The following is a 21,492-nucleotide window of genomic DNA, read 5'->3' as shown; positions in this document are numbered from 1 at the left end:
TTATATTTATATCGTATGTGTTATATGAGCGTTGCTATGGTGTCAGAACATTACATTCATTTAACAGTCCAAGTGTGAAAACTATCAAAACAGTTTTGAATGAATTATTTTTATCATAAACCAGTGCATTTACATGTATCCACCAATCCAGCTTCCAGGTTTTAGACTTGTCCATTCACACTGAAGTGTTTCATCCAGCACTCCTGTATTTTTTTTATACAGGCAGCCAATCAGAGCAGAGGCCAATAACATGCAGAATAACAGAAACAGCCTGTTTAACTCAAAGGACGTAAAACTTGCCTCATTACTTTAAGAAAATTCCCTTCGCTTCTGTTCCACTGTGAATTAAAGAAGCTCTTGAATTTCGCTGTCAGGTCATTTATCATTAGTTTATGCGTAAAACAGTAGAATCATACATTGCTTGTAGTGCTTGTAGTTGTTTGCAGAATTTGGCACTGAAGTCAGCTGACAAAGCACACCTCCACACTACGGTGGGAGCAGATGATTCCATACATTAATACCTACACAGTCTCCTGCTCTTTTACTCTCTCTCTCTCTCTCTCTCTCTCTCTCTCTCTCTCTCTCAATAGGTGAAGACCTCCAAGTCATATGCCTGCCTTTGACACGCTTCACTTGGGGAAAACCACTGTCCACATGAGACAAATTATCTTTACCGCAACCACGTGAGGAATGAGGCGCAGAAGAATAAAGTTCACCAGCTATGAATCAAACTCTTTCAGGTTTTCCTCTAAACACAGTTTCACGGTCCTCAGTGTCTGCAGCCAACTTGCGGCAGCTCTTGCTCACTGTTATTACCGCTGATTGGGCAGTCGAGCGGTAGCAGCCTCTCTAAACGGTTAAGAGGATTTTCCATGGCCTGAGTGCTTAAGACACTTCAATGCTCTGTCACCTGCAGATGAGCTTCACAAGAGTCTGAGGACGAAGAGCAAAAGCAGTCACAGGTCTATATCTGCTAGTGAATCTCTTGCCCTTTCATTGTGTTGTTTTCTGAAGTGAGATGAAGACACCGCTGTGGTTTGTTGCAAGCTTTGTAGCATCTGGGGCCGTTCCATTCTGACACTAGACCACTTGCAGCCACTGCCAAGTATTCTCTGCTGGAAATAGCCTCTGTGTTGTTGTGTCATTTTTCTCTACCCATCCACAAGCCCCTAGGCACAGCCACAATTAGAGGATATAGGAAGTGAGCCTATTTAAGTGCCCTTTCTAGGTTCACTCCACTTTACATTAATTCTCCAATCCTCTTTGTGAGAGTGACGTGTGCTCCTGACATAACCACAGCTGAGCCCGAGAGAGAGAGAGAGAGAGAGAGAGAGAGAGAGCGAGAGCCCTGTAAGCGGTGAGCACTCAGCGGGACAAAAACACCCATGCTCCTCCTTTCTTTTACTGTGTGCTACTCTGCAGCTCCCTCAGGCTCTTTTGCTATCTCTCTTTCTTTCCTCTGTCACCCCTCCTTTCTTCTGCCTACCTATAACACCCAGCACTTGCTCCCACAGAGGCCAGAAGCTCGCAGAGGTGGAACGGTGTCCACGGCGACTCCCTCGTCTCCGTGAGAACAGGTGTGCAGGGCAGGGATCCCGGGAGCTGCTCGTGAGAACTCAGCCCAACTCCGATCAGCCTACTTTGTCCAAAGCGCAGGAGAAATGGGTCGTGAATAACTGCTGTGGAATCAGGCAGCGATCCTCTCCTGTTTTGCTGCGCATCAGCACTGGCACAGCTGTGAGTTTTGTGTTCTTGTGATTGTTTTTTTTTTTTTTTTTCCCATCCCCAGTCTGAATTTTGAATTCACGGCTGGGCTCATTTGAATGTGATTCTTTTGGCATTTGCATTTGCCCTGAACTGAGACCAAACAGACAGACTCAGGCAAGCCGGCAGGGAAGAGGCGGTGTGTTCTCCAGAGAGTCCCCAGAAACATGACTGACGTGGACGGTGTTTTAGTACTTTCAGAAGGGGACCTTAAGCAGGTGGACAGTCACAACATGGCAGACACTTCAGAGCATGTTTTGAACCACGATTGGCACTATGGGATCCCTCATGGAGGCTGGCACGGGCACCGACATGAGACTGCGGCCCAGCGCTACACAGCTACTCGCATACAAGCCGGCTTTCCACCAAACAGGTGCGTCAAAGGGTCGGGGGGGGGGGGGGGGGGGGGGGGGGATGTCACATACATCTATACATCTATGCCACTTGATTATATACCTTGTACCTATACTCACTGGCCATTGTATCGGGTACACATGCGACTGCCAACAAGCAGTGCTCTAGAGGTGGATATAGCAAAAATGTAAGGTCACAGCATTTCAACACGTTTTCATGATACACAATGTCACAATATTATTTATTTATTTATTTATTTTTATTTTGACATATCAAAATCTAAAAAAAGTAGTGATACATTTAAAACAATACTATCAAAGGATTTAAGATATATATTGAACATTTCACACACTGCGCTGGGCTAAACATAATTGTGGACTAATTATGCGCTGGTTGTAATCAAAATGTGTTTGTAAGTACGGAAGATGTCCACGATATGCTGAGAAAAGCATATTCACAGTGATACATGTTCTCATATTGCCCAGCTCCACTTTACATTGTCCATTCGTTGATAGAATCCACCACAGAACTACACCGCTGAACAGATATTATTCAGGTGGTGGACGAGTCTCAGCACAACAGTAATTCATGCCAATTCCAGCAAAGAAATGGCACTGGACCGTTCACTGCGCTGGTATGAGATTATCTGGTATAACCAGTGTTATTGGGTTTTTCAACCACCTTCAAGAATAATCTGCCAAACAAAAACATCCAGTCAAAACTGGTTTTGTAATCAGAAACTGACAAGTTGTATCAACAAAGTAAGTGTTTCTAATAAAGTGGCCATCTTTATGTAGCACTGTTCAAGCAGCTATGATTCTCCAGCAACGTTTTCTTCTCTGTCTGTCTGTATTACCAAACTTCAAGGTTGCCTGGCACCGTGTTTTTCCAGTGTATTTTGAGTGGCACTGGCCTTCAACTCAAATCTCTTGTTTACTTTAAATAGCATGTTGAGACCCACTAATCTCCAGTGATTTAAACACTAATAAAGATGGGCAGTGCATTCACAGCCTGAGCACAGCACAGAGGAGAAAGAAGTCATGTATAATTGAATGGCTTCGAATCTGATGCTGGGACAACAGAGTTGGCCTTTAAGAAGCCTCTGAGCTATTTTCAGGAGAACAGATCACACCCACCCCTGCTGCTCCACACTCAGGCAGGAGCTTACGAAGCCTGGGCAGTCAAAATCCAAACGAGTTAGAATCAATACTTAAAATAGCCCTGTGTACAAGCGAAATCTCTGACCCATATATCTACTGACCCACATGTGGAGAACCACGCTCACAACCAGCGTGCATTGTGTCACCTTGCAGGGATGATGGTGCACTGTGGGAAAGAGCTAGTGGGTAGAATCAGCACTTTAATTCTGGACTGCTTCTGGGTTGTGCAGTAGTGCTTTTGGTTTCTTTCCAATGTATGTCCAGGAGCAACATCCATCTGAACTGCTGTGCCCTTCTGTGAGAACCTGTCATAAGTATATAACTAATATGTTGGCCCTGGATAATATTTTTCATTTATTTTTAGACATTTTCATCTCATGATCACAAAGAAAGATTTCTAAAACGTTCAGCCTGTTTTTTTTTTTTTTGCTTGCTACCCCACCACCAATCCTGCTGCCGTGCATAGGGGGCAGTTGTGGGCTGGAGGTTAGGGATCTGGCCCTGTGACCGGAAGGTTGCCGGTTCGATCCCCAGGTCCGACAGTCCATGACTGAGGTGTCCTTGAGCAAGACACCTAACCCCCAACTGCTCCCCAGGCGCTGTGGATTGGGCTGCCCACCGCTCCGGGCAAGTGTGTGCTCACTGCCCCCTAGTGTGTGTGTTCACTAGTGTGTATGTGGTGTTTCACTTCACAGATGGGTTAAATGTGGAGGTGGAATTTCCCTGTTTGTGGGATCAAAAAAGTATCACTTACTTATATTATGTGCTCTTGACCAGGATATTGTCCGATCTCTTACATCACCAATGCAAATACAAGGTACAGAGATTTTAAAACCTTTCAGGAATTGCCTTTAATGCAGACAACCGTGAGCGGCTCAATTTTAATCCGGCATTGAAGTCCTGGGAAATGTGTATTTGTGTGTGTGCATGCTCAAGGGGGTGAATAAACATCCAGAACTTCCCAGTAGCAGTGTGTGTATATGTGGTGTGTATATGCTGTAGCTAATTTTTCTGCCTCGTGCATTTACTCTTGGTTAAGGGAGGCATACAGTAAGTACTACTGCCAAGAATCCTTGTTTACTTAATCTGCTTGGTTCCCAGATGGACAAAAGGTTAAGAAGTGACAAGAGCAATAGCGATGAAGAAATTGTTGATCTGAACAAAACACATTTCAGCCTATTGATGTTATAGTTCAGCCAAAAACAGTATTTGTGCTAATACTAACTATAGCTACGGTGGCCTTTTAGCTTCTATTCATGATGACCCCAGAATTCCTGTCCATGCAATTAGTAAACACTTGTCGTGGAGTTTGATACTGAGACTAGGCATTTTTGTGCATAACTGGCCCCTTTACATTTTAATGGACATATACATTTACTGAAACATTGGAAATAACTCGATTTTCCGTGCATTTTTCTTGGGTGGACAAAACTTTGCCGGCTTTAGTTCTGTACGTTATCACGTCACATGACATCTAAACACTAAAGAGTGTTTGTAGGCCACAGATTAAGGTTAGTGCTTGACTAAATTGTATGATTAATGGTGATTATGCACTGTGTGATTCTTTATTCTCCAGCAAACATTCTGTTCAAGACTAGAAGTAAGCCTATTAGGCATATTGTATAATTTAAAGTAGGACATTCCCAGCAAAACAAAACTTGGGTCACTTGAAATGATTAGAAGGCTGGATAGAACCTGAAACTCCATCTGGCAGAGAATTAAAGTGATCTACGTTACTTTGTGCAAGTTAACTTGAAAATGAGCGCGCTGAGGCAACCACTGATTTGAGGTCAGAGATATTGAGAAGGGAAGAGAGAACATCAAGGTATTCTTTGGATTGAACTATACTGGCAAACTAGATTTTATTATGTAACCACCATTTCTGAAGCTCTAACCTGATGATTACCAAGCGGATGTGTGGTCTGGGACACAGCACGCCAACCTTGGGTTTGGTAACTGCTTACAACTGTGAAATGTGATATGGTTCTCCGTATCACTCGGTGTCTGTTGACTTCTAACATGCTTCCCATATAATGGAAAAAAAAGATATATATATATATTTTTTTTTTATTTGCCATGGTTGTCATATTGCAACCATAAACAGATGGAGGGAGTGGCCATTGGGGAAAATTCCATACTCAAAACATTAGGACATTACCAAAAGCCCACATTATCCCCATATAAAACATGCTGAAACAAACTTGAGTAGGAGCAAAAGTAGTAAATCAAAAGTACACCTTGAGTACTGAGTTTCAACAGAAGTGATGATGAACTTTTCTGTAGGGCGGAGTGAGGCACAACCTGAGCGAGTACAATGTTAGGTAGGGTTAACTATAACAGGCGGAGGAGCTCGTTTTTGGCAGCTGCTGAAAAGTAAATCTTGGCAAAACAATTAATTCAGGACAGTTCTGCATTGTTTTGAACCAGATGAACTTTCCAAATAAGCATACTATAAATACGATCAGAGAAAAGAGGCTGCACTTATTTTTCACAACAAAGTAGGACAGCAAATATCAGCACAATACAACTGAAATATACTTGTCATCTGTAGTATATATTTAATTAACTGTTGCATAAAAACCTCCATAAATTGACTGTTTTGAATTTACGTGGGAGCGCACAGACCTCTCTCACTTCCTTTAGGAGACTCAGTTGTAACACTAACCTCACCAAGTGGAGGCTGTACTTTGGCCTGGCTCGCTCTAACCCAGTTATTTACAGGCTTCAACAGTGCTGCACTACAGTCACCACCAGTTTGATTAAACAATACAGGTGTAGATTCTGTAGTTGAAAAATGCTTATGATAAAAAAAAAAATACTTCTAAAAAAAAGCTCTTTTCTTCTTCTGTCTTCAGGATAATCTTATATGTCTGTTTCCTGACAAAAGTTACAGATGACGTTGCTGTGAGAACGACAACATAACTAAAAGCACGTCCTACTGGAACTTGTTAAACTACATAAAGTTCCTTTTTACCTTCTGTTAAGTTTGTCCACTGTTCTCTCCTACAACCATCTTCCCACAACGTTTATTAAGTGCTGTTCCTCTCTTTTTGGGATCCCTGTGGTTTCAAATAAAACACTGATGCTCTGAAGTGAGAGGGGTGGGACACAGCAAACTAGTTCAGATAATCCTAGAACCAGGGTGGTCTTTGCTCTAGACAAAGGTAGGCAGCTGCCTAAGGCCCCCACAAGTCAAAGGCCCCATGAAAATACGAGTACAGTATATCGCAGTTGTCGGAAGAAAACTTTGTATCATCGACTTTGTATCAACTTTATGGGAGAAGGAAAAAACATTACAGTACTTTTAATGTAAGTCAATGGAACCAGACGTCTTTCCAAGTTATTTTGGGCCGTTTCTTTTGGTCCATTCTTCTTGAAATTTACACACAACGTAAAGGACAACAAATGAAAAACGACAAAAATGGAGATACGAGGTTTTCTTCCGACATCAGAGATATATTCATGGTTGGGTTATAGTACACTATTCCATGTTGTTATGTAATAGCACAACTGTGGAAAGACAGATCGGTATGAACGAGACAATTAAGTGATAATCTACATTATGGATGCATGGTTCTTTTTTTGGGGTCTTGAGAGAAAATCAAGTAAAGTCAAAGATCAGCAGGAAAAACCCACAAAAATAAAAAATGAAAGCAAAAGCTACTCAGTTTTCAGTCAGAACAGAGTGCTGAACATACTGCTAGCATTAATGTTAGTACACTCACCAGCCACTTTATTAGGTACACCTGTTCAGTTGCCTGTGAACACAAATAGCTGATCAGCCAATCACACGGCCACAACTCACTGCATTTAGGCCTGTAGAGGTGGTCAAGACGACTTGCTGAAGCGCAGGCCGAGCATCAGAACGGGGAAGAAAGGGGATTTAAGGGGCTTTGAACGTGGCGTGGTTGTTGGTGCCAGACGGGCTGGTCTGAGTATTTCAGAAACTGCTGATCTGCTGGGATTTTCACACACAACCATCTCTAGGGTTTACAGAGAACGGTGCAAAAAAGAGGAAATGTCCAGTGAGCGGTCAGTTGTGTGGACGAAAACGCCTTGTTGATGTGAGGTCAGAGGAGAATGGGCAGACTGGTTCCAGATGATAGAAATACAGCAGGAACTCAAATAACCAACCAGAATCTCTGAGGAACGTTTCCAACACCTTGTTGCAAGTCTGCCACGAAGAATTAAGGCGGGTCTGAAGGCAAAAGGGGGTCCAACCTTTTACTAGCAATTATTACCTAATAAAGCGTAGATTGCTCCGATTTTGCAGTAATAACTCAGAAAAGGAATCCCTTACAAGTTCCTTCTCTCAAAATGTGATGTGTATATATTACATAATGGAAAAAAGTGATCTCATGACTCTACTTCTGCTTTGTAAAAAACTATGTCACTACTGATGGATCATTTTGCTTGTCGCAAATTTCTCAAAACGGGCGAAATGATGTGCCAGCATGGTGCAGTCGTTCCACATTCCTTGACAAACTGATAAATATTGGATGTATTGATTAGATCCAAGACAGCACTTTTGCAGTGTAGATGGTTGCACCACTCATGTGCATCCTGTATTTTGCCGGTTGCCCCAGAATCATGAAATTACGCAGGGAACTCGGGGAAATTAACCCCCAAAAAGGCTTTAGCCCCCGAATAAGTAGGCCAACGTGATATTAAGGGTACTTTGAAAGTGTGTAGAAAAGAGTAAATCCATCAAAGCTGTGCTTGAGTAAATGGAACTGGACATAGCTCAGCCCCGAGAGCCACGCAGGACATGGCTGTAGGGCTGTAGGCCTGCAGGCCTACAGGTGGAGGTGGTAACTAGTGTAGTAGAGTCTGTCTGAAACCCAGACCCTCTGTACGCGACGCATGTGGAGCTGCAGCAAGTCGTGTTGGAGCCAACTGCTGTAAATGTGCTTAATAAGCCTAAAAGTTTGGGGAAAGCGCACATCTCCGGCTGTGTAAGGGTTAACTGTACCCTCACCACGTGGATACTGCTGCACTGTTAACACGCGGGCGGAGGATGTGACGCGATCCGTCTAACCGCCTGTGCACATAAAGCCCAGCACACAGACGGAGAGGAGAGCGAGCTGAGAGAGCTGGAGTCCCATAGATAGATAGAGGGATCGAGGGAGACGGAGAGAGAAGTCAGCCAAGGAACAAAGGCAGTCAGAGTTCACTGTTAGGCCAGTTAAACCCAGAAGAACAGCCCACCCAGCTCCCGCTCTAGCGTGCAGTGCAGGACGCCGTGTGGTCTCCATCGTCCACTCTGAAGGTCTGAAGGCTCCACGTACGCGTGGTTTTATTATAGAGGGCGATAGTCACAGAGAACCGAGTCGAGACGCTCCCGGCTGCGTTAGGAATCGTTCGTGTTTTTCCTGCTCGACGTCGTCAGGATTTACTCGGGAATTCCTGAGACCGCCGGCGGGAGCAGGAAGCTGTAGTTTCTTTTGAAAGCGCACTCTGACTCTGGCCGAGTGTTCAGCCCACCGCTGCCGGGATTAAGGCTGGTTTAGCCCCCGGCCGTGGCCGCTGGCGTGCTGAGCGCTTTTGTTTGGCTTTTTGAGATGATCTACCAGTTACAGGGTGATGACGGTGCCTCTCCAGGCTGGTCGCGGAGATCTCGTCGAGAGGCTCAAGTCAGATCCGCAGCCTCCAGCTTGTTACTCGAATTGCCCCGGTCCACCTTAAGTGGTGCAGCAGTTACATTCTGGCGCCGCATGCCGCCGCCGGTGCTGCACCATTTAAGGTGGACCGGGAAAACTCGAAGCACAAGCTGGCGGGTACGGAGCTGACTTCAGCCTCGTGGTCTCCGGGCAGCAGCCTGCGGCGAGAACCGTCTCCCGGTCGTAGGCTCGGGGGCTCCTGGCTGAAGATCAGCCTCGTGTCGGAGTTGGACTAGAGGGTCGTCGACTGTCAACAGAGCCCAAATGTGTGTGTGTGTGTTTGTTTACCAAATGTAGGTCACCGGGCCAGCAGTTGAGTAGGGAGGAAATGCGTCACTTGGTAAAAACCGTGTTTTCCTTTCGTTTTTAACGGGGCCGCTGGCTGAAAACCGGGGGACTGGTGTGCGGGGAGGGCCTGTAGCTGTTGGAGTGAGGCGTGCGCGCCCGACAGTGACCCAGGCGATGGCCCGGGTTGTGCAGATGGGTCAGTAGTGAGTGGTGATTGTGTCTCCGGCTCCCTCGTGTTAGGTTCTTTAAAAGTCTTCACATTGTGTGTTTTGGACGGAGTAATGAGGAGAGGACCGTGTACTGTCCATCAGTGGGTGGCGCGGGGTCATGCTCAGGTCTTCCAGGACCAGACTTCAGACCCAGGAGTCAGTAGGATACCAGAGCTTTGGAGTACCAGTAGGGGCTGAGAAGTATGACAGCACGTACCCGTATCACGATTAAACTACGTCATGTAACAATATACTGTTTTAAGTATGTTGTGGATGTTGAACCACGAACTACTGCACGTTTCATTGTAAGAAGGGCCTAATTGGTTCTTCTCAATTGGGTTTAATGCAGCACTGTGTGTGTGTGTGTGTGTGAGAGAGAGAGAGAAACACTTTAAAAAGCGCATGTATGTGTATGTATAGATGTATATTGTTGCTGTTGGAAGAAAACCTTGTATCTCCATTTTTCAGTTTTTGACATAATTTGACAGTATCTATTACTCTTTACATTGTTTGTAAATTTTATGTTGAATGGCCTAAAAGAAAGTTACAATTTTGGAGATACAAGATTTTTTTCCATCAACTGAGATTTTTTTTATATAGTATATATTATTGTGTATGTCTTGCTGCTGCCGGAACAAAACCCCATATCTCCAAAATGGTAACTTTGCAGGAGAAGCAAAAAACTTTAGTTTGAATGTAAGTCAATGGAACCAGAATTTTTTCCAAGTCATTTCGCGCCATTTCTTTTGGTCCATTCATCATGGAATTTACAGACATGATGATGAGCAACGGGCATTTTCAAATTCTATCAAAAACTGAAAAATGTAACCCCCCCCCCTGAAGAGTCAGTGCTCTTCATCTCCAGTATACATTGTCAGTTTGGCGTTGTGAGGTCGCTCACTCATGATGCATCCCCCTTCACCCTTGGTTAAAACCCCACTGTTTAAAAGGTTCCACTCTTTCTTTTTTTTTTGCTTTCCAGCATGGCAGATTACCTAATAAGTGGAGGAACAGGTTACGTCCCAGAGGACGGGTTGTCTGCTCAGCAGCTTTTCTCAGTTGGAGATGGACTCACCTACAAGTAAGTCTGGTCTGTCTCCATTTCGTGAGTTTTTGTAGCGCCTTGGCGCGTGTAATGGGCTGCCACGTTACATTTTCAGCAGATCAGACCAGCAGTCTGTCCAAGACGGACTCACAGCGGAAGAGCTTTGCTCTAAAGGGGACGGTATGACTTACAAGTGAGTAAAATGGCACTTCATTTGATTAAGTCACCACAGTGAAATCCTCCGTCTCTGTGTCATATGAGGAAGCAAATAGTTCTCCCCTCAACACAGGTGATCCAAGTCAGCTTGATGTTGAGGATGCTCATCAGCCAGACTCCTTTGGTCTTGGGGAGTTCCCTTAATCATAATCTGAAAGCTACAGGTGGAGAGACAGCTGTCTGCCAGTATCAGATACCGCCTCAATCTCCATGTCATTTATTATCCTGATTTAGTAAAGCTATTAGCGCGGGTAAGCTTCTCTTAACTTGCCTGGAGCCAACGTTGCAGCTGAACGGGCAAGGGCCTTATTTTTCCATTCACTCCGATCATCTGTCTATTAATGCAATTGGATATTCTCACAGTTGTGCACTGTGCTAATAGCTTTGCTAAACCTGTTCTCGCTTCTCACAGATTTGCACTTTTGAAAAAACCCCTCCCTTTGAAATCACTGCCTGGTGATCAAAACTAATTATTCCCCTCCAGCATCCATGAATGGTATTTGCTTCCAGTAATAATATGACTGTGTCTGGAGTGCTGGGAAGAACGATAATGCATGAAATCCTTCTGGATTCCTCTGTCAGTCTGTAAGTCAACCACTGTCTTTCTTCTAGGTCTCATCTCGTCAGCCTTCAAACAATCTAAACCGTCCATTGACCCGTTTGCAGATTTCATTGCTAGATACCAGTTTGCTTTATTAATCACTCTTAACTCAGTAAAACATACTGACATGCTAACAAACGTTCAGAAAGGGCTTTGGTGGCCGAAATGGACGCGGCAGCTCCGTTTGTGCCCTGCTACTGTTATCGCCCACTTTGTGAGCTTAGTAGATGGAGCTGGTCTTGGCAGAGGATGGCAGGCTGGTTTTAATGGGTCCTCTTTGTAAGCCTAGCTTTGAATTTGGCAGCTTTTCGGTGTCTTGTCTGCTGTGAACCTGAGGCTGATGCCTTTTCCGAAGAAGTGGAAGCTTTCCAGGTCAGTATGTAGGGTTTTAGAGGAAAAACGTGCACTTCGAGACCGCCGTAAACTGCCTCGTGTGATTCAAGTTTCTTTACTTAATGAGGTCATTAGACAAGCATCATGTGATGAGTGGTGCCCCCCCTGTTAATGATCAGGCGAATGCAGCGAGACAGCACTTCATGTAGCAGTGAGTAGCGGTAGGCTATGTAACTGGATCAGCACTAAGAGGGTGCAAAAGGGTACGTGTGTGGGGTTAATTGAAAACTGAAGGCAGGAGCTGATGCATTTGGCCTGGTTTATAATGAAGTGCATGCAGGGATGCAGGATGGGCCTCATGACTTTCCTTAGGCTGAGTCATGTGATAATGGAGGATGGGGTGGGGAGTTGCACACCCAAGGTTTTGTACACGTGTGTGTGTGTGTGTGTGTGTGTGTGTGTGTGTGTGTGTGAGGTATAGGGAATAGGCAGTGCGCCGAGGTAATAAATTAGAGGTAGTTTTCTGTTTATTTATTTATCTTTGAAAAGCTCTTCACTGTGTGGCGTAAATGAAACCAATATCACATTTCCAGTACTTTCTTTTAGCCAAAGTCACATTTACATAACTTGCGTAAGTTAAATGAAATTGCCTGAATCATATGAAGTGCAGCATTAGCAATAAGAGGCCACTGGCTGTTTAGCACGAGGAGTTGTGTGTGATGTGATATGATGTGGTTTTTTTATTATAGGAGTTGTAGCAGCTAGTGTAGCGACTGCGCTTACTTGGCTTACGTTATTTACTCTGTTAAAATTGCGACAGAGATCGGACGAGAGAAAACGGTAAATTGTCTGATCGCATGTCTGGAGCATCAATCTGCAGATGCTGGTTTTGGATGCATTCCTAGTAATAAACTTGGAGCCTGAAAATTTCTGGTATCATGCACAAGACTTCAAAATATCTTGGGCGCCTTTGTAGCGTTCAGTCATATGCAAAGCGTGGGTGCCTCTGGTCTAGTGATATTTTTGTAAGTTAACGCGTTCTTTGCAGAGACGACACTTCTGCTCATTTCAGTGCACGACCAATGTTTGTGCCAAACGTAACACTTTGTGTAACACAAAGAATATCATACGTGGCCTGTAGAAGCTGTGGCATATTTAATGTTCTGGTTTACATTCATGATCTGGCAAGTTCAACAAATAAATTTTGCGTATGGCTGTCTGGCCGACTACACTACTGTATTGTCTGCCTGGCTTGTATGGGCCCCCTGTATGACATTTGTGGATGACTGGTAATCATGTTAAATGTCTCATACAGGTATGATGTCTGTGGTCATGTAAAGGTGCTTGTGTGAAGCATGTGATGAGCCGGAGGAAGCAGCTACTGAAGTATTTCCTTTTTATTTTTATTTTTTTTTTTTTAAATAGTCGTGTAGTTTGTGGTTGCTTTTGTGTTTTTCAGATTTTTTTTTTTCTTTCTGTAGAAGGTTCTAGAGCATTTTGATGTTATGAATGTGCTTTTTAGTTAGTTTAGGTTATATTCTGTTAGATGGGGATTTTAAACTTTGTATCTCTACACCCTTAGAAAAGTGGTTCTTTAGTAATGGAAATGGTGGAAAATCTACACAATTCAAATGCGTAAATGATCCTGTTAAAGCTTTCATCTCTATGGAAAGGTGTGTGTGTGTGTGTGTGTGTGTGTGTGTGTGTGTGTGTGTGTGTGTGTGTGTACACCGATCAGGCATAATATTCTGACCACCTTCTTGTTTCTGCACTCATTGTCCATTTTACCAGCTCCACTTACTGTATAGCTGCACTCTGTAGTTCTACAGTTACAGACTGTAGTCCATCTGTTTCTCTGATACTCCGTTACCCTGTTCTTCAGTGGTCAGGACCCCCATGGACCCTCACAGAGCAGGTACTGTTTGTCAGGTACTGGTGGATCATTCTCAGCATTGCAGTAACACTGACGCGGTGGTGGTGGTGGGGTGTTGCGCTGGTCTGAGTGGATCAGACACAGCAGTGCTACTGGAGTTTAACACCCCTGTGTCGCTGCTGGACTGAGAATAGTCCACCAACCAAAAATATCCAGTCAAGTGTCCTGTGGGCTGCTTCCTGTGACCACTGATGAAGGACTAGAGCACAAACTGTGCAGCAGCAGATGAGCTGACTGACAAGGTAGGAGTGTCTAATAGAGTGGACAGTTAGTGGACGCAGTGTTTAAAAACTCCAGCAGCACTGCTGTGTCTGATCCACATGTACCAGCACCACACATACTAACACACTACCATCATGTCAGTGTTACTGCAGTGCTGAGAATGATCCACCACCCAAATAGTATAGTAACTGCTCTGGGGGGGTCCATGGGGGTCCTGACCACAGTAGAACAGGGTAAAAAGGGGTAACAGAGTATCAGAGAAACAGATGGACTGCAGTCTGTAACTGTAGAACTACAGAGTGCAGCTATACAGTAAGTGGAGCTGATAAAGTGACCGATGAGGTGGTGGTGATGTTGTCTGATCGATGTATAACAGCATTGAGAACATATTGCTGAACAGCGTTGTTTAATTTTAAAATTAATCTTTGTTTTTGACGTGTCTACAAGACCACGTTGTATTGACTTATTTATAGCTGGAGTTTAGTGTGCTGACTAGTCTTTCTCTGTGCTCCCTGAAAAAGCTTAATCATTAAATAATGGACCCTGAAGCAAACATGAGGCAGAAAGTTTGTATTATATGTGCTGATGGGTTTTATTATTTATTTATTTATTTAGTGTGTATGTGATGTCACTGGCGCCAAGAACACCTCCAACTCAAACCTGAACACACAAACCAGCTTTTCCCAACTGCATGGCCATGTGTTAATGGACTTCACCCACTGGCAAGAGAGATGATGATGATGATGATGATGATGATGATGAGTGGCATAAATAATTAGTATGTTATCCTGCACTGTTCTCCCAACCATAGGCAAGCCATTTTAACTATACAGTGGGCCCCAGAAATGTTTGGACATCTAACCTTTTAACCATCAGTAGACTTTAATGTAGTTCTTTAGGCTACATGAGATGTTTACCAATGATTTGGAGAAAAATGTCTAGGTCATCAGAGTAAGACTGCTGTCCAGCACAGAGATGGAAGCATCAGTTGGCTTGTAAGGGTTACAGTGTAAAATGTAAATGTGACTTCTGAGAGTTCTTGTGAGGGATTATTCTTTGAAGTTTCAGGGAAGATGGGATGATGGCCTTCAGTGGTTTTTCTGGATTCCTCTTCAGTTAATTGTGAACTTCACACTGGTAGCACAAACACATTGTGGTGCAGTTTTTACACCTCATACTCTGATTAATATGTAAAGCGTGTTTACATAAAATTACGATGACTACTTTGAAAAAGAAGTTGGACTAAGTGATACTTTTGATCCCACAAACGGGGAAATTCCTCCTCCGCATTTAACCCATCCGTGAAGTGAAACACCACACACACACTAGTGAACACACACACACTAGGGGGCAGTGAGCACACTTGCCCGGAGCGGTGGGCAGCCCTATCCACGGCGCCCGGGGAGCAGTTGGGGGTTAGGTGTCTTGATCAAGGACACCTCAGTCATGGACTGTCGGCTCTGGGGATCAAACCAGCAACCTTCCGGTCACAAGGCCAGCTCCCTAACCTCCAGCCCACGACTGCCCCTAGAAGACAATATATTGAAGGAGTCCTAAGGAAAGTCTAAGAAGGGATGTCCTCTTGTCTGCAAGGGCCGGTGTGACTACAGGTCTTCATTCCAACACAGTGGGAACACACATGCACTGTCGTTTGAAGACTGACCCACCGATTATAAGAATGGAATCGGTGTGCTGTTTGGTTGGAATGAACATGGAGCCACATCAACTGTCTGCAGATAAGATTTGACACCCATGATCCAACACACACGTGGTGTAATGAAATGGGCTAGTTTGCTGTTTAAAGGAAGTATTGTTTGTTTGACATGCGCTGAAGTCTTTGAAATCCTTGCGTTTATTTAATGTCCAGTCAGAACAGCCATGAAGTTCATTGAGCTGGAGCTCAAGAAATGATTAAAAGATGTTGGGCGTCTCCTTTTCTCAACAACCTTGAGACCCGGATCACCAAAACTGTCGCCATAAACAGGACTTAACTTTTCCCTCTTGCTCCAGATCTGAAAAGTCCACGGGTTGCTCATGTCTCTCCTTCCGCTGTGAGAAGACTGCTCAGTGCGATGAGTCTGAAAGGATGTGTAGTTGTCAATGTTACTGATAAAAATATATAAAAGACAAGCTGCCAATTAAACAAAAGCTACTTTATAATGGAGTGCCCACCCCAAAGTCCAGACATCACTGAATGTGTTTGGGATTGTGAGGAGTGGAAAATTCAACCAACTTCTAAGACTGAACTTTGGAGGTGTAAAATGTCCCAATATGGTTAAAAACTGAAAGCAGGGCTCCTGAAGAAAATGGAACCTAAAAATAAAAGATGAAGTGCAGGCACATGATATTTATTTATTTATTTATTTATTTATTTATGTATTTATTTATTTATTGGGGATCCAGTTTGTCCAGTGTTGGTTGTTCCCACATGGTACTTTCTTGCTCATGCAGGTCGGAGCTTGAGGGCCTTGACGGCAACACTTTTGCTGTCTCGTGGCATATGTTGGTGTTTGAATATGTGGTCAGTATGTTTGTGTATACACACTCCTCCCTTTCCCCTGTGGGTGCACAGGCTCCCATTTAAGCCTCCGTCTGCTCCCTATGAGCGGAGGAGGAGAGGGCAAGTCGTTGAGATGTCTGAGTTATGTCAGACAGGGTTTGTTTTTTCCCCTGTGTTGCTTAAACGAGACAAAATGATGCCTATTCTCTTTTTCGGCCCTTGCTGGGTTCTTACACTTGTCCACCAAACCGCATTTTGACTGTGCGGATCATACTCGGTTCTCTCACTGTCTGTTCTCCCTCGCAGTTGACCAGTATTGTTTATATAATCTGCTTGCTAAGGTCTGCTGAATTTATACTGCACATTCCTGTGGATTTCAGGAGGCTGGTGAAGGTTGGTTTCTCGTTTATTGGTAATGTGCCCACCACCATGTCAGAAACAGGATGATTTTGAGCATGACTAGACATGTGACCTCATCACTGTTCTGGCCCTCTTGTAATAAGGGCCATGTGTGTTTTTCCTCTAGACCTTTTTAGATGGTCCAAGGTCAATTCAATCATGCAGTGAGAGCCAGGTTCCCACTTGTCCTTTCATATGATCTTAATGAACCGTCTTCTTGTCACATGCTCCTCTTTGGGATGTAAGCTGAGATCATATTGTGTATTACAGCTCAGTGATGCATCTGTACTCACTGGCCACTTTATTAGGTACACCTTGCTAGTAAAAGTTTGGACCCCCTTTTGCCTTCAGGACTGCCTTAATTCTTCGTGCCACACTTTCAACAAGGTGTTGGAAACGTTCCTCAGAGATTGTGGTTGGTTATTTGAGTTCCTGCTGTCTTTCTATCATCTGGAACCAGTCTGCCCATTCTCCTCTGACCTCTCACATCAACAAGGCATTTTCGTCCACACAACTGACCACTCACTGGATATTTCCTCTTTTTCGGACCGTTCTCTGTAAACCCTAGAGATGGTTGTGTGTGAAAATCCCAGCAGATCAGCAGTTTCTGAAATACTCAGACCAGCCCGTCTGGCACCAACAACCACGCCACGTTCAAAGCCCCTTAAATCCCCTTTCTTCCCCGTTCTGATGCTCGGTCTGCACTTCAAGTTGTCTTGACCACCTCTACATGCCTAAATGCACTGAGTTGCGGCCGTGTGATTGGCTGATCAGCTATTTGTGTTAACAAGCAACTGAACAGTACCTAATAAAGTGGCCGGTGAGTTGTACAGTTGTAGTACTGGACGTATTGATGGCTAAAATGTATGTGAATTACTGGGAGCTTCAGATTGTTCTGAAAGAACGCCTTAGAATCCATTTAAAACTGATGGTAAGATTTCCTTTGAGTTGTTTCTGGGTAACATTTACAGCACTGTGTATGTTTGTCTTTGGTGTAAGTTTAAGAGAAGCGGAACAAACTAGTCCAATCAAAATGAGCCATGTCAGACGTTATTTGAACATAGAGTAGCAGCACTAATGTGTTCATTACCTTCATTAATGCAGTTTAAAAAACATCTGATACTGGTATAGTAGAAAACATTGTGGTATTTTATTTCCCTCATGACCCGGCGCTGCTGGGTTTAAAATACCAGAACTTTCTATGTGATTGACCACCATGCAATGTGACCTTTCTCTGTCTCTGCCTTACAGTGACTTCCTGATTCTGCCCGGCTTCATTGACTTTACCTCAGACGAAGTGGTGAGTCCGTCCCTCTGCTGTCTGCTCACTTTATTTTTGCAGGGCTTGTTTTCGGTTTAACAGCCGCCTGTGGTTTGTCCATGTGCGCTGTATATTTAGCCATGTGTGCCCTTCCTGTGGCTCGCATGAGGGTGGTTGTTTACAGAGCTCAGTACTTCAGCTCCCACATATGCACACGTACTTTCACTTACGTGCTCACTTTTTTTTTTTTTTTTGTTTTGTTTTTCTTTAAGTGTGTCTTTTTACTGTGTGGGTTAGTGCCTCTCATCTGTCTTTTCCAGACAGCTGAGTGTGAGTTGTCTGTACTGAACAGGATTACAGGGGAGTTGTTAATCGAAGTGCAGCGTTTGTGCCCGAGCTTTGGAAATGTTTTGGTTGGTTAGCATGAGAAACTGCTTTAAATCAGTAGATCATTTACTTTGGAAGGTGTGTGTGTGTGTGTGTGTGTGTGTGTGTGTGTGTGTGTGTGTGTGTGTGTGTGTGTGTGTGTGTGTGTGAATCTTCCAGTAGCTTTGTTTAGGGCTGAATTAAGCGTTACTTTTTTAAAATCCCACAAACGGGGAAATTCCACCTCCTCATTTAACCCATCCGTGAAGTGAAACACTACATACACAATAGTGAACACACACACTAGGGGGCAGTGAGCACACTTGCCCGGAGTGGTGGGCAGCCCTATCCACAGCGCCCGGGGAGCAGTTGGGGGTTAGGTGTCTTGCTCAAGGACACCTCAGTCATGGACTGTCGGCCCTGGGGATCGAACCGGCAACCTTCCGGTCACAGGGCCAGTTTCCTAACCTCCAGCCCACGACTGCCCCCACCGTCTGGCATGAATGATGTTGGCGGGAAAATGTAAAAATTGGATTTTGATGTTCAGACATTTATTTATTTATTTATTTATTTATTCATTCATTCATTCATTCATTCATTCATTCATTCATTCATTCATTCATTCATTCATTCATTCATTCATTCATTCATTCATTCATTCATTCATTCATTCATTCATTCATTCATTCATTCATTCATTCATTCATTCATTCATTCATTCATACAAGACCACAATGTCCACTTTCTCTGGCTTGAGGTTTGACCTCTGAATGTAGTGCATCTTAAAGCCAGTAGGATCTGGGGTCACAACACACGGTGGTTTTGTTGCTGCTGAGCAGTCGAACTCTGCAGGCAGTGTGTTGTTGGGTTAAAATTCCCATCTTAAAACTCAAGCTAACGCCGTTGATGGTGGAGGCTGTAATTTGGGGGGGGAAATGCAGCTCTGGACTCTCTCACATTGCGATATTCGATATAAAAACAATTTATCTTTTGGAGAGCGCAAACCTGAGCTGGTACAAGTCCTCCTCACATTCATCTGCTGTTTGGGAACACTTTGGTTCCCCAGTCAAGTGCGGTAGTGACACAGAGTGTTAGATCAAACTGTGCCAAATGCTCCTGTTCATAGTCCAAATGTGCAAACTCCTGTGAAGACCTCACCCAGATGTGTTTACACAGTCCACAGTTGGCTTGAAGTGATTGAGTGCTCTCAGGCCCGAGAACAACCGCACTGTATCTACACAAGATCTGACTGTAAATTTCGTTTGAATTTATTACTATAATTTATTTTATTACTTATTTTTTTACTACAAGTCATGAGACACGTTTGGCAAATACATGTGTGCAGCATAATCTTTTCCTTTAGTGTGTATGTTTTTGTTTCTTATTAGAAAATAACTGCCAGTTATCCCGTCACACGCACTGGTGTACAAAGCCCCGCTGGTGATGTCCTGTATAAATAAAAACGCGTGGGAACAAAATGAAGTCATGGCTGTGGCCGTGGTGTTTATGACATCTGACTTGGTGACTTTGAAGCGTGCGTTATTGTTTGAAATGGTGCATTTTAAATGATTTTCCTGCGAATTGTCATTGATAACCTTTCATGCATGTGTGTGTGAGCGCCCCATCTGTTGAGCTCGCTCATTCACTGGCTGGCCCATTGATGAATGACATGAGTTCTTTGTGAAAATAACTATTCATTGTCATTATTTTGGGATTTTGAAACCCCTCTCCCGTCTTCTCCATCGGACTGCGAGTTGTCGTGTTTTGAGAACTGCGGCTGGAGATGTGAAAAGCAGGTGGTGATGAGGAGAATGTTGAATGTTTCTGAGCTTATCTGAGTGAAGAGCATTTCTCAGGCCTGCCACCGTGTCTCTGAAGGTCACCAAGAGATGCAGCGGGGTGTTTTCTTGAATATCTCCCCCCCCGGCATTTTCAGATGTTCCATTCATCACAAACGTGCATTACATGCTAAAATGTTTTGTTTTAAAAACGAAGACTTCTCTCTGCAGATTAAAGGTGCAGGTGTTTGATCATATGCAGGTCTTGATTTACCAAGCATGATTAATTTAAATGATACTTTTTAAAATCCCACAAACGGAACCCATCCGTGAAGTGAAACATCACATACACACTAGTGAATACACACACACTAGGGGGCAGTGCGCATACTTGCCCAGAGTGGTGGGCAGCCCTATCCACGGCGCCCGGGGAGCAATTAGGTGTCTTGCTCAAGGACACCTCAGTCATGGACTGTCGGCACTGGGGATCGAACCAGCGACCTTCCGGTCACAGGGCCGGTTCCCTGAGGAGAGGGCCTCTGTCAGCGCACCATCTGTTGTCAGTTAGAATACAAATACCTCCACCTTGGTGCATGCCAGGTGATCGAGGAGCCCCTCCAGATGAAAGACTGTGAATATCTTGGGTTTGTTAACTAACCAGTCTCTCCTCGTGTCCTGTTGTGTCTCCACCCAGTGCAGTTGGTCATTCTTGTTGTCTGGCTGTTAAAGGGTAACTGGCAGCAGGGCATGAATGCACACCTGTCTTGGCCTATTAGGCTTTCATCATTTTTAAATGAGCTGCGTTGCTTAAAGGTGTCTTAATCACCACTGCCCTCTTCTGGTGAAAGTTCATTACTGCACCTATTAAGAAAATGTCAGGTGCTTGAAAGGCACATGAGAGGCTTTGTTCCTAAGATTTTATCCGTTTGCTGTACGTTATTGCACTCCAATATTTGATCTTGCTGTTTATCAACAGGACTTGACATCAGCCCTGACGAAAAAGATTACTCTGAAGACGCCTCTCATATCCTCCCCCATGGACACCGTTACAGAGTCGTCGATGGCCATCGCCATGGCAGTAGGTTTTGCGTTCTTTATCACACGCCTAAACTCATTGAGTTAAACATTTTAACTGTTGTTTAAAGTGACCGCTGTGCATTTCTTATCTAGCTCATGGGTGGGATCGGCATCATTCACCATAACTGCACCCCGGAGTTTCAGGCTAATGAGGTTCGCAAAGTGAAGGTAAGGTTGCTTAAGGACTCGGTGACTCTCTGTAGTGACTCTAAGCTGTGTGTGTTGTGCTGACCTGCTGCTCCTGTGTGCATTTCAGGGCTCTACTAAGTTCAGTGAGCTAAAAACTGATCATTGAGGTCAGCCTGTATCATCTGTTATGGTCAAAA

At 44.1% G+C, this 21,492-nt stretch overlaps 1 protein-coding gene across 7 annotated transcripts in view; it reads left to right on the top strand.

Annotated features, from left to right (window-relative positions):
- The first annotated feature begins 1,366 nt into the window (after positions 1-1,366).
- The window catches only part of impdh1b (IMP (inosine 5'-monophosphate) dehydrogenase 1b), a 30,772-nt gene continuing 10,646 nt past the window's right edge, over positions 1,367-21,492 (top strand). The window contains exons 1-6 of one of the 7 annotated variants that reach the window (XM_017706463.2): positions 1,367-2,137; positions 10,418-10,516; positions 10,599-10,673; positions 17,936-17,984; positions 21,066-21,167; positions 21,260-21,334. In XM_017706463.2, coding sequence (XP_017561952.1) covers positions 1,932-2,137; positions 10,418-10,516; positions 10,599-10,673; positions 17,936-17,984; positions 21,066-21,167; positions 21,260-21,334 — 606 coding nt within the window. In that variant the 5' untranslated portion in view covers positions 1,367-1,931. Of the gene's footprint in view, positions 2,138-8,271; positions 8,548-9,343; positions 9,637-10,417; positions 10,517-10,595; positions 10,674-17,935; positions 17,985-21,065; positions 21,168-21,259; positions 21,335-21,492 lie in introns of those variants that run through there. The other 6 variants (XM_017706462.2, XM_037542737.1, XM_017706468.2 and 3 more) reach the window with 6 other exon arrangements.

The sequence above is a fragment of the Pygocentrus nattereri genome, chromosome 11 (assembly GCF_015220715.1).
Source record: "Pygocentrus nattereri isolate fPygNat1 chromosome 11, fPygNat1.pri, whole genome shotgun sequence".
NCBI classification, from domain to species: Eukaryota; Metazoa; Chordata; class Actinopteri; order Characiformes; family Serrasalmidae; genus Pygocentrus; species Pygocentrus nattereri.
This window is presented reverse-complemented; position numbering and strand designations above follow the sequence as displayed.